Source organism: Vanellus vanellus, assembly GCF_965231255.1.
Source record: "Vanellus vanellus genome assembly, chromosome: 1".
Classification (NCBI taxonomy): domain Eukaryota; kingdom Metazoa; phylum Chordata; class Aves; order Charadriiformes; family Charadriidae; genus Vanellus; species Vanellus vanellus.
The window spans coordinates 48,458,847-48,472,633 of NC_138905.1; the positions used below are offsets into that span (position 1 = coordinate 48,458,847).

The following is a 13,787-nucleotide window of genomic DNA, read 5'->3' on the forward strand; positions in this document are numbered from 1 at the left end:
TATAATTGTTGTCTAACACTGGCTGGTACTAATAGCTTAGCTAATGAATGCAATCAAGTTCCATAGGTTGCACTCCTGTAAATATAATCATTACAACACTGTTACATGTAGGATTCAGATCTAGGATCTAGTTGCTTTTTAACAGTAAGGGATATATTTCAGGTGGGACCAGAATTAGTTCTGAAATTCGATAATTTTTATTTTAAGTTGTAACACCTTTTTTCTGGGTGGAAAACTTTTTACTGTATCGTTTAACTGGTAAGCTGCAGCATTATCCTATTACTTGAAAACTTAATTAAGCTACATCCTACAGGTACTTCCACTGTTTTGGGACAAAAAGAGTAAATAATAGAAAGTATACTAGTTCTATTTTGGACATTCTTAGTAATGAGAGAGACATTACTTGGCTTATTAATACCCATTTTCAGACTGCCTGTCAATTAGGAAACTTCATCAAGCGCATATTAAGTAAGATGGCATATAAATAATAAAGGTGAGAATGCGTGATCATTTGACTTGGCTTTATTTTATCTGTGCTATAAAAGTATACATCCAGCTATATAAAATATACAAAATGAAAAATAATTTATCTATACAAATACTATTAGTTTGGCTGAAATACTATAACTTTATTTTCAATTCTTCTTGGATTTTCTAAAATTGAGGTAAAAAAAACAAGGATGTAAGAACAGACATCCAGCACTGACCCTGAGTCCATAGTTAAGAAGTATGATAGCATGTGACAGCAAGAACAAATGACATATTCTTATCGATCTGGAACTTAGCATACTTAGCACATTTTAAGAGCTTCTCAACTTTTAGGATAAGTCCCAGGTTTCAACTTCACCTGACACCCGTGTATAACCCAAATCACTGTTCTGAATTAAAAAATAATATTGCAAAGGAGTTGGGAGAGGTAAAAATCACTTTTATTTTGACTGTTGTATATAAATACTGACCATAATCTGTCAACAAATCCAATTCTGCACTTTTAGGTATGTGCCAAACTATTGTAACTTTAATAGACTTGTATCATTCCAAGATAAAAACAGACAAATAAATCAGTATTATGTAACTACCCTGGAATTTATTTTTTGTATCAATACTGAGGACACCAAACACTAGCCTAAGTGACAGAAACGTTGCCTGGACTATCCACTTGAAGGCCAAACTCTTCCGAAAGCTGCTTTAATTTCTCTTCTAAGATAATATTTTTTTTTACTTCTTCATTGTAGTTATATTTCAGATCCTCAATTTCTTCAAAAAAGGAAGTGTCAAAGTTTTCTAGTTCTCTTCTCAGCTTATTTGTTTCTTCCTATTAAAAAGAATGAAGGAGTACCACCACCTTTATCCAGAACTTAGGAAATACATGTCAAAACCAGCTTTTTTTGCCTTTTTCTTAAGAGGCTAAATGATGAGAGAATAAGCACTTTCTCTAGAGACACAGAAGTCTACCCATGAACAGCACATTCACTAACAACAGAATAGGCTTCATAATGTTTGGAAATTGACTTTGTCATAAAATATTAGTTTAGATATTAAACAGCTCTTTCTAGCTAACTGTAATTTTTCTCATTATCTTGCCTAGGATGGTTCTTGCAACTCACCAATAATTGCTGTTTTTCCAACTCTGAGGCTTTCAGCTGTGTCCGGAGATCAGCTACTTCTGTCATTAATTTGTCATTTTTATCCTTCTCTACAGTTTCTTTATGTCCTGCAAAAATAATGATAATTTGTTAAAAAATTTAAGGTAATGAAAATCAGTGGCATGAATAATCTTTAAAGTTAGAGTAATTCTTCATCTCCTGAAAGCTGAAACAGTTAAAGTGTGCAAACCCAATCGGGATCAACAACCACCAAAAATTCAAGTCATTTGGCCTTTTCTTTAGTTCTTGTACAAATCAGGCGGTGGGTTAGTTCCTGTGATTGAACGCAATACTCCAATGGCCAGTCTGTTAGCATAGTTTTGAGTAATATGACATGTACCATTTCTCTGAATTAAAAGCAGGAAACTTGGAAATAACATAGTATAAGGATCTTGTTAATTATATTCATAATTCCAAGAGGGTTAATTTTTATTTTTTTTTTTTTCCCCAGTCATATGGCAGTCCACTGCTCCATAGTGCTCTGCTTGTCCCGTGGGACTGATGCCCGCTAAGTCTTAAATCATTCACAGAGCTGGTATCTGGAAATAGACACTCATTTTTCTGGCAGCTTGGAACCCAAGGCAAAAGGGGTAGGCGTGAGGCTTTCAGTGAATGACTGACATCTTACAAGCCGTCTTTTGAGGTTTATAAAACGGTGGCATGAGCTACACATCTTGGAAATGCAAATCCTACAAAGATTACAGTTTCTTGTTCATGGTACTGTATTACGGAGATTTTTACTAACACTTCTCTTAAAAAATGGTACTCAAAAATCCAAGACCTTCATCTGCTCCAGTTTGCACTACTGTAGCATTAATATACTTCAAATAATTCTGTAGATTTATTACCATTTTGCACACACATATTAAATAAGAATAATTTTAGACCCAAAATACAGGAAGATCTTTATTTTAGGTATTGAAAATGATTACCAGCTGCAGGACCTTCACTTGTATATGTGTGTATGGGGTGCTTATAATCCTCCACCTGCTGAGCTAGTTCTGCTTTTTCTTTCTCTAATCGATTATTAGTTAATCTGGAATATAAAACAATTTTAGAATAATTAAAAAAATATTAAAATATTTCAGAATATAGAATATGTAACTAAAAATCACAATGCCCATTTCCTGATCATTCTTATTCATGTATATTGGCTGAGGTATTTATTTATTTATTTATAAGTACATTACCTTAAAAGCTGAAGCTCCCTGATGAGACTTTGCTCTGTCCTTGCACCTTCAGGAAGGTGTTTGAGAAGCTCAAGCTTAAAAGAAAAATTAAGAAAGTTTTACTCTTGAAAACAGTATCCATGGATAATGCAGGTCAGATGCATTAGTTCTCATTGATACAGGATTAAAAAATGAATGAAAGTAAACTAAGGATGTCACCAAGTATTAGGCTATCACAGAGAAGAAAAACCCCAAGTGTTCATCTTCTGACAGTTTCCACAAAGCTAATTATCTACAGCCTTTTTAAAGTTAGTATAAATCATTGCTACATATTTCATGAAGGGTGAAGAAAAAAGTATCCAAAAGTTAGATTTACAATGAAGTTAGATAAGTAGCTATATTAGCATATTTTATACATATGCTTAAGGAAGTGATATTTAAGTGCTTTAAAAATACTACTGACTTGCTTATTTGCAAACCTAGGTGTCCAGGTTCCTTATTAAACATAATATGAAAAGCCTGTGATTTTGCAATGAAAACCCAAATGAGCGTATGTTGACTAGAAATGACCTGCAGTTGTAAGTTAGAATAGGTCCCTCACCAGAGAGAGGGAGTTAGCCTCTAGAAGTGCCTTGCAGTAGAAGATGCAGGAGCAAAAAATTAGTATTTTAAATGTGAGACTATATAGTTTTTGAATGCAGTGACAATTTATGAACTCTCATAAGGCTATCACTAACAGTAGGCTTTTGTTCTATTACTACCTAAAATGGTAAGGATTTGTTTTCTTTCACAACCAGTCTCTGTTTCTTTGAAATGTAATTAACCATGATTACGTCACTTCTTCAGTATCTGAGACATGAAAGAAACTGGGATGTTGCTCCAGAGTAATATCACATAATGAAAGAGTTTTATCTCTGTATTAAATTTTGCTGCTTGTGTACACTTCATATTAATAATTCTGACCTTAGAAAAAGGAAAACAAGCAAAAATTAACATAATAATTGTTTTATAGGACTCAATTCCAAGTTCTATTTATTGAACACATTTACTTGCTTACGTTATCTACATGACTTCCTAGACTGAAAGTGGTGTATTTGGTACCTTACACTGAGAATGGCCAATACACGATGTTTGGGGAAGAAAACCATGCCCATACTAATAAATGAGAAGATGGAAGCTAATCTAGGTGGATTGTCCCAGCGCTACATCTCTGGAGTACCAAAAGACTGAAATTTGATACATCTTCTCAAAGGTACCCGAGTTTATAATTCATTAACTCTTCCATGTGTCAGATAATATTTGTAAGACTTACTAGGGACTGCATGTAAGAGGCCACATTGGAAATAGGCATGAAGACCTCCTTCAGGGTGGCAAAGTCAATCCCCTAAAAAAGAACTGGGAGGAAGAGGGAAGTCCCTGTAGCAAACTCACTTTGCAGAACAAGATTTTAAGACCATCTGAAGCATCCTTATCTACAGGTTTGCGTGTGATCAATGACATTATAACTAAAAAACCCTGCAGCAGAATACAGTAGGAAAAAACTAATTTTCCCCTAAGACTGCAAGTGGAGAGTATATATTGATAATATGTGGTAAACCTCATTGGCTAAAATATGTAAATGTACAATTATGGCAACTAGCACTGAAAAACAACCTATAAAAGCATGGATTAGACAAAAAAAAGGTGTACTCTGCCAGTATGGACATTAGAAAGAAATCAGTTAATGTAAAGCAATCTATTCTCAGAGTCATCTGGCTGAATTTTACTCACTTGTTCTTTGAGATCTTGTAAGTTTTTATCAGCATTGTGTTCACGTTCCGTTGCTTCCTGAAGCAGCCGTTTAAGGTCAGTAATGCTTTGAGTTTTTTTAGCAATATCCATTTCCATTTCCTTCATCTTAGTTTCGTGCATCCTAGTAGTATTTTTATTTAGAAAAAGATAAGAGTAAAAGCTAATACTTTTGCAGAAATCGAGATTAAAATATCTTTAGGACATAAAATATACCCTGAAATATTTTTGGGGCATTGGCCTTGAAATAATCACTGGTCTTACTTAAGTGAGCTGAAAGAAGCATAATGAAAAATACATTTTTAATCTAATAAAGGCTTTTCCAAATGTGATCCTTTGTGGATCTCACTTCGTGTCTGTACTTCATTAAAGTGGGACTGGAATGTTTTTATGGTATTGCACATAAACCCCAAATTACCTCCTGCTAAAAACAGGCACATCCTTTATTGGTGCAGTGTCCACATTGGTCAGGTCTTACTTCAATGTCATACTTTTGACAGTATTTTTTGCATGATTTAATAATTTATGGAAAATAAATTAATGTACTGAGAAAAGGGTGAGTACAGATACAGAAGATGAAGAGTCCAAGGGCAAAAATATTCTACAAGAAATTATGTTTAACCTTGGAGTAACAGCAGTCTGAGGAGGATTCCATTTTGCTTTGAGCCATACAAGGCTACAAACAGATTTTTGTAGAGGCATTGAAATGTTGGTTGGAAGGTACCTCTGGAGATCATGTAGTCCAGTCTCTCATCTGAAGTGGGTTTTCAGATAGCAATACAATCTCCAACACCTTGCTACCTGCCCAAGAGCCTTCTGAAGGATCACTTGGATGACACCTTTGTCTGACCTATCAAATACTTTCTTTTACCATGTCCGTGCTTTGGAAGATGTGCTGATGAGGTGGATTGTGTGCCCCAATGAGCTCCTCTATGTTAGTAACATCTTAATCTTATTGACTTACTTTAAAATCATGTTAAAGTAAATGCAAATAAAAGTTTTTATTCACGCCTGTTTAAATAAGCAAGTACAATTAAGTACAACCATACATATTATTGCGTGGCCAGCAGGTCGAGCGAGGTGATTCTGCCCCTCTACTCTGCTCTCGTGAGACCCCACCTGGAGTACTGTGTCCAGCTCTGGAGCCCCCAACATAAGAAGGACATGGACCTGTTGGAATGGGTCCAGAGGAGGGCCACGAAGATGATCAGAGGGCTGGAGCACCTCTCCTAAAAGGACAGGCTGAGAGAGTTGGGGTTGTTCAGTCTGAAAAAGAGAAGGCTCTGGGGAGAGACAGCATCTGAGAGACAGTATCTGAAGGGCACCTACAAGAAAGCTGGAGGGGGAATTTTTACAAGGGCATGTAGTAATAGGACGAGAGGTAATGGCTTCAAACTGGAAGAGGGTAGATTTAGAATAGATATCAGGAAGAAATTTTTCACTCTGAGGGTGGTGAGGCACTGGAACAGGTTGCCCAGGGAAGTTGTGGAGGCCCCATCCCTGGGGGTGCCCAAGGCCAGGTTGGATGGGGCTTTGAGCAACCTGGTGTAGTGGGAGGTGTCCCTGCCCATGGCACAGGGGTTGGAACTAGATGATCTTCAAGGTCCCTTCCAACCTAAACCATTCTATGATTCTATCTATATACAACTACCTATCTACATCAACTAAATAGAACTAAGTAGAAATGTTTTTCAAAGAGGTGAAGGACTAAAAGAAAAACTGTATTCAAACTACTGAGCCGATATGATAGCTGTTAAGTGCTTACTATCTTCACTGCACATTCCTGTCCTCCTCCTCCTGTGGCTGGCAGCCAGTTTTGCCCTCCTTCCTTATGGTAAATATCGCTGTCATCTGAGCTTGCTTAGAGACATTTCACCTCACTACATAGTTAAAAGGGAAGGTTAAGAAAAAAAAAAGGAACAGCTTTCTGAAGTCTCAGTGAAATGAAATGGCTCAGCAATATGTCAGAGAAGCACTAGAACTCCCCCAAGGGATCCTGTGGGAGTGCAAGGCTGGCAAATGGGTAGCATCTTGGACACCAACAGATAGACCGTTCAACAGTCATTTGACCTAAGATGAAATCACATAAGTCTCTCTCTTGTCCAGCTGATTTTCTCCCCTAATAAGGTTGCTGCCAGAGGTTCTGTTTTTTGTAGATACCCTTCACATCTGTTTACAACTATTACTTTTGCAACACGTCATCTTATTTCATCCTGAGGATGCCCAGAATTAAATATTATATCCCAAAATATGTCCTCCTAGGACATCCAGGAGTCCAGGACTAAATATTTCTTCCCCAGTATTTGCTTTCTTATATCCTTATGCAGGACACAGTCTGTTTATTTCTCTTAATAGCATAAGCAATGTTTCATTTTCTTGTCCTTTTCTGAGATAGGGCAGTACAAGAGATGATAACCAATTAAAAACTCTTGCCGTAAGAGGGGTAAGATTCTCCTTCCTTTGATGACTCACAGGCATGTTTCATGTGAATGTGTCTTATTTAAAACTTCATATTCTGTATCAATCCATTCATTATTAAACATGTTAATATGACATATAACTAGCATCTTTGTGTGGAGCTCATTATTGAAAATGGGACTGGCAATGGTTTTGGGGTGATTGTTTGCCAAAATCATTTCTGTAAGCAAACCACAAATCATAGAACTAAACAGCTGCCTTCTAGCAAATAAATGAATGCAATTAAAGTTGTTCAGGCTGTAGAGTGAAGATCTCCAGCCTGTATAAGTAGGTTGTCATAGAAAAAACATCTGAACTAATTGTGGCAGTACAGATAAATTAAAAATGTATGTCTGTGTTGCAAAGCAGAAATCAGTGTCATAAAACTGTTTTCTTTAGTTTGTTCCATGTTGAGCGATGCAAGCAATACCTGAATTTTAAAACAACTGATAGGTAACTTTCAGATAACTTATTGGTAAAGAGTTGTAGACATTTGCTATTATTACCAAACCAAAAATGACTTTTGATGCTGATTTCAAAGTCTGAGTTTTATCTAAAAATCTAGGAAATGGCAATTCCCACATTTGATTTTATATATTGGAAAAGATAATCTAGTGCTAGTCTCCACATTTTTTTCCCTTCTATAGATAACATTATAAACTGGCTGACTGTAATTAGCTTTCAGGGCCTTCAGAACACACACGAAGTATCTTTAGCTACGTCTACACATCCCAAGTAGCACAGAAATCCAACACAACCTCTGCACATTCACATGGCTAAATGTAGATTCAAATGCAGCCAAGGTGGAAAATGCAGGTTTCTGGCTTCCAGTTCAGATAGTTATCCATGTGGTAAGGTATTGAAATACTTTCTTTGTTCAGCAAAAATGCTGGCATTGTTCCACGAAGCACAAATACAATACATTTAAGCAGCAAGGAACACAAAATACTCCCCTTACCAGAACTATGCAGAAGTGTCCAGCTGATACGAAGAAGGGAGTAAGTAACTGACTACTGTATAGAAGCAGCTAACAAGGTCAGTACTTAAGGCCACTAGATCTCTCCTGGATTCATATTAGAGACCTGTATACTGATTCTATGTACTAGTATAGAATCAGAAAATAAAACACTGGTCTTCAAAAGAGGAAAGAAAACTATCTTCAAAAGAGGAAAGAAAAATTATGAAAATGAAAGTCTAATTTGTTTGCTAATATTTAAAGAGAAATTAACACTTGTGCTTATCTTCCTCACTTCATTCTAAATTCCTACCTTGTTACAACAGACTTCCAGCTTTTGCTGTCAGCACCCTCAAATTGGCTCTCAGCCAAATTTAGCCTTTTAATGGTTTCCTCCAGCTGTACAGTTAACTTCTCATTTAATATCTCCAAGTTATTCTTCGCTATTCGTAGCTTCTCTCCATTGTCAGCTTCCTATTGTTCAATAAAAACAAAGGTTTATGGAATACTTAACCTCATGTGAAGCACAGGGTTGTCTAAAATGATTGTGAGATAGGGTCAGTCAGTGCTGAATTAGATGACAAGAATGCATCCAGGATCACTAGCACTACAACTTCCAAATTCTGTCTTGGGCTGCTCCTTGGATGTCTCCTTTCCACATATAATTAAAAATTCTGTCATAGCAATATGAGTGTTTAGGAAAGTGTCCATTCCATATCAATCATTTAAAACAAAACAAAACAAGATAACTTGCCACAACCAGTAACTAATGGAAATAAAGGGGTGCATTACAATGATCATACCTTTTTCAGTTCTTTACGCAGCCTCTCGTTTTCATTAATGACTTTGTCCATTCCTTTGGTTTTAGATTCGTTACGCATACTCAGCTGGCCCCCCAAATGAAGTTTCCTTTTCTCCATTTCAGACTAAATATCAAACAGGTTGTTAAAACACATATAGATTGCTTAGTAGAAAATTGCAGATTTCCATTTTTAAAGCACAGCATACAGCTACTCAGCACAGTGAACATTACATTGCATCAGATATTTAAATATATCCTTAAGGTACAGAGTACCTTTACATAAATCATGCAGTATGTTATGCTAAAATGAAGTTTTGCTACATGTTTCATATTTTCTATGTTCAAAACACTTCTGCCAGTCAATGTCAACAACAGGTTTGCTGCTCCATTTTCCTACTAATTTGCATATAAACTGCTATCTAAATATAGTTAGTGGAAATAAATTAGTACCTTTAGCCTCTTATTTTCCTGTTCAAGACTAAGTAATTTCTCATTAGAAACCACAGCTGGAGCTCTTTTCAGATCTTCGTTTTCTCTTTGGACTCTCTCTACAACCTTTTTCATCAAACCAATTGTTTTTTCCAGTTCTGGGACTGTCTTTCCACTTCTACCAGCCTATAGAGAAAGAAGAAAAAAAGTGAAAGGAAATAAACAGTTCATCTTAGCATTCTGAGATACTCCAAATCTTTATCGCTTATTTTCCCACTGCAATTTATATTTATGAAAAAGAGGTTATATTTTGGTGTGACTTGAACGCTAAAGTTTCTTGCATACTTAGTTCCCCAAAATGTCTAGTGATACAAGCACCCCAAAGTCAACATATCAGCTCCTTCATTTTCTGTGTTACCCAAGAAAGCTGCAGTTAGTCTCAAAATGAGCTGTACTTTATCAACTAGACTGAAACACTAGGAAAATCAATCAAAGTACTACATATTTTTTTTAGCTTTTCTTCTAGAGCAATTCCTGATCCAACAGACCATGCAATTGCTTGAATGCTAATACAGTCTGAGGGGGAAAAAAAAAAAAGAATGGCTGGGAGCTTGAGGGAAGAAAAGAGGCCTCTTTTTTAGCAACCATACTTCTGCTAGATTAAAGTGACAGAAGAACTACATCTTAAAGCATGAGTAAATCTTCTCCCTTTCCTGAGGCATTATTTTCCTTGCAGAGTGATAAATAAATATGGAGGGAAAAAGCTTTTAATTTCTCCATTTTTCTTCTTTCACCATGTTCACTTATGAGGTAGAAAAGCTGTAAAAGGCTGTTCAAATGCATTTATGTTCTCATCATCTTCGTAGCAACCGTCTTCCCCAGCAATAATAATTTAAAGATCCTACTGTTTCTAGTGCTGGGGCCATTAAGTACCTGCATTTCTTTCTACATAGGTAAGGAGCACAGTACGGTAGAAAATGGGGAAGATTTTACTCCCTGGACCCCTACATAAACCAAGTTTTGGAAGTAAAAATGACTTATTCTTGCTTCTCTAAAAGAACTGGAGGGATTAGGAGGTTTGTGTTGGTACACAGCAAAGTTCAAGAAAAACCTGTCACATCTTGGTGCCTGAAAAAGGAGGAAGAGTCAGAATTTGCTGCCACCTCAGAACCTTTGCATGAAACAGTTTTATGAACTGAATTTCCTTATCCAAAAACTACCTCTGTATAAGAGATGATAGGCAGATACACAAGCAGTCCGTGCAAGGTTCAAGCAAAAGAATGGGAAATACACAATCTTTGCCAGGTATGCAGAAGTAGAACTCATTCTCCTTGTATACTGAAAGAGCTACGAATGCACTTAAGGGCTTTTAGAAAGTCAGCTTCCTTTAAAAGGTCACACAAATAGTTTGACAAGTTAGTGGCAAGAGAGATACTGAGCACTGCTGAAGCCTTTTTTCCCCTGCAACTTCTGAAATATTGCTCTATTAAAGTAGCTGACAGTAGCTAGGGTAAAATTTAACTGTGTCATCTTGCATAGTACAACAAACAAAAAACTTCACTAACAATAACTTTCTAACATCTTCATGAAATCAAAATCCCACCTTTGAAATCATAAAACTGTAACTACTATGAATTTACATAACTACATGAATATAATTTTCATTATTAGGGCTGTAACTCCTATTTTTTTAAAAACTACGTTTCTGAAGATAACATCCAAATGACAAAATCAGGCCACGATATAGTGCAAATATTTAATACTGTAGCTCTAGTTCATCTAATGGTCCCATTAACTGAATTTTATTAACTTATTATAACCCTTTGGCAATAAAATAAACAAGTAAGAACAGTTCCTGTTTGCTTTTGGGTGTTTCCAAATAATTTAGCTTTAAGAAAATACTGTATTTTGGTTTTATTTAATTATGATGAAAAATGTTGTTCTAATACTCACCCCTCTAATGCTGCCCAGCTTCCGTTCAACATCTGCTTTCTCTTTTTTGAGAAGCTCACACATTTCTTTTAAGTCACCTACTTGGTCCTAAAAAACCAAAGCAACTTATTTAGATTTCAAATTGAGGTGAACAGTAACAAAATTACTGTTGGTTTACTTTGAAAAATGTAAACAGAAAGCAATTTCTTATTGCAATGACATTTCTCAGCATTTTTATCTGCCATTCAACCTTCTCATCTTCCATAAAAACAATAAAAAATTATGGTATATACAGAAAAGGTATCCATTTCTTTTTAAGCAATCTCCTAACCTCTGTCAGGGTAAAGGGGACTAAAGGTAAAAAGATGTTACCTTTAGTCGTGGCAAATCTCTATTGGCCTGCTCTAGCTGGAATCTCAGCTCAATGTTTTCAGATGACAATCTTAAATTTTCCGTTAAAACCTCTTGTTCTCTTCGATATTGATCATCTGATCCTATTCCTGATGTCTTGACATAACGGAGGGAAAAAAAATTATTATTAAGTGGTAATGCAGCTGATAAAGAAAAACAGAAAATTAGTATTTTTCCAGAAACAGAATGTATAACAGTTGTATCACCAGTTTTGATCTAATCTGTTCTGACTTTTAACTCCTTCTCTTACATTTTCTAAACTTGCTTAACCTTTAAGGGAAGTTTACAAACCAGCATAAACCAGTAAAATTTTTGTCAAACCAAAATTAACTCTCCAACTATTGGGCAGAAATAAGTATCAACGACTAAAAGACGAAAAAGCTACTGAGTGTAGTAAACTGTGACACTGTAAGTGGGGACAGCATCTAATTTTAAGGATATATTCTGATATGTTTATTAAATACTACATATGACATAAGGAATATCACTGAAGTCAAACAGACTACAGAGCAAGTCAGAAAGAGTAATATATAACTCTAGTTCTTAGTCTGCTAGTTCCTACAATCTTAAGTCTTTATCCATAGAGGCTAGTAATTTCTGTTACATAAAGAGCGTTTTGCATACCTTATATTGCCAATTTCAGTCATAAGTATATGGTAAATTATTATGCCTGACTAGCAGAGTAAAACCTTTTGATGATGTAATAATCAGCAATTTTTACTTATGTAATTATGGAATTAACCATACGATCCACTAATTCATCACTAATAACGACAGGAATAAAGTATTTCCTTCAATAAAGCATATTTTTTCTAAGTGTAAGTAATTAACACATCTTAAGTCTCTTAAAGAATGAAGGTCATCAATTATCTGCCTGTATCATTGTGATTATTTATAAACTTTACACATCAAAATTTTAGAATTGACAGTAGCTTACTTGTGAGCTGACATGCATGCCTATCATGAAAGTATAAGGTTTGCTTTGGTGACTACTTCAATATTCCTGTAGACCATGCCTAGGAAACCACTGCATTATCAAAATCACAACTATTCTATTTCTACACCATTTACACAAAAGAAATGCTAGAGGACTGCTACAGTATCAAACCTCGGGCATTTCACAAAACTCTGGGGTTGTTTCAACCCCCTCTGTACCACTTCGGTAAGTTTCATGTTTATCCTCTGCAGTGTGTTGATTCATTTCATTATTCACGTTTATTTTTTCTGCTTCGTGGTCATTAGCTTGATTAGAAAGTTCCCCTGAATCAGACTGATTGCAGCTCATTTTATCAGTAAAAGGCTCTTCTATACTTTCTTCTTCATCAGCGTTTGATTGCTTGAGTATTTCTTGCTTCCTCTCCTCTTCTTCAAATTCCTCATTAAATTTTCCATTTTCAGGTTGGGGTGTATTTTCTTCTTTTTCACTGCAGTTCTCTTCTTCAACTTCAGCTATATTTTCGTTTTTCAATCCTTCCCTAGAAATATTTGTGTCCTTGCACTTCTCACTATCTTCAGGATGCTGTTCAGGAGACACTTCTGTGCTTGCATCTGCAGTAGCCTCATGGTCTTCATTATGCATGATGCTTGTTTGCACGTCTGCTTCCTCAGCTATTTCATTGCCATCAGTAATGCTACAGTTAGTCTGATGTTTGATTTCATCCCTATTTGAGATAGATTTCTTTTGAAGGGAATTCAAATATTTTTGTTTACTGATACTGATAGGAACAGGCTTGGTCAGTTCAGTTTGGTCACATGTACTCTGATTCAAGTTGAAGATAGAATGAAGCATGAAAGAAAAGCAGAAGACAGTAAAACAGAACAGGAAGTAGAGAAACCTAGAATGTACTGTTAAATCTATTTCTTAAAAGATTAAGCTAACCTAATAATGCAATATTTGCAATATAATGAACCTTGTAAAAAACAAACCACAACACCTAATGTAACTGAAATGCAGCTCAGTAATTCCCCAAACTCTGTGTATCCCAACTTTTCAATCAATATGAAATGTCAAATAAGTCTCTCAGTTGCAGACTCACATATTTAAAAATACATATTCCTTATTTCTCCATATATGCTAGGATGTTGAATATTTCAGCTTCTACCTGTAGAACACAGAAACTATAAGTTTTGGGTTTTGAGGGTTTTTTGGGTTTGTTTTGTTGTTGGTTTTGGTTTTTTTTTAAACACTAAAGGCTGAG

The 13,787-nt window shown here is 35.6% G+C and overlaps 1 protein-coding gene across 1 annotated transcript in view; it reads right to left on the reverse strand.

Annotated features, from left to right (window-relative positions):
* Window positions 1-1,124: 1,124 nt before the first annotated feature.
* LOC309669818 (centrosomal protein of 290 kDa-like) overlaps window positions 1,125-13,787 on the reverse strand; it is a 57,907-nt gene continuing 45,244 nt past the window's right edge. The window contains exons 45-55 of the mRNA XM_082480597.1: window positions 12,698-13,348; window positions 11,551-11,685; window positions 11,200-11,286; window positions 9,268-9,432; window positions 8,819-8,941; window positions 8,329-8,489; window positions 4,586-4,727; window positions 2,837-2,910; window positions 2,579-2,682; window positions 1,608-1,714; window positions 1,125-1,315 (exon numbers count right to left, since the gene is read on the reverse strand). Coding sequence (XP_082336723.1) covers window positions 1,127-1,315; window positions 1,608-1,714; window positions 2,579-2,682; window positions 2,837-2,910; window positions 4,586-4,727; window positions 8,329-8,489; window positions 8,819-8,941; window positions 9,268-9,432; window positions 11,200-11,286; window positions 11,551-11,685; window positions 12,698-13,348 — 1,938 coding nt within the window. The 3' untranslated portion in view covers window positions 1,125-1,126. The remainder of the gene's footprint in view (window positions 1,316-1,607; window positions 1,715-2,578; window positions 2,683-2,836; window positions 2,911-4,585; window positions 4,728-8,328; window positions 8,490-8,818; window positions 8,942-9,267; window positions 9,433-11,199; window positions 11,287-11,550; window positions 11,686-12,697; window positions 13,349-13,787) is intronic.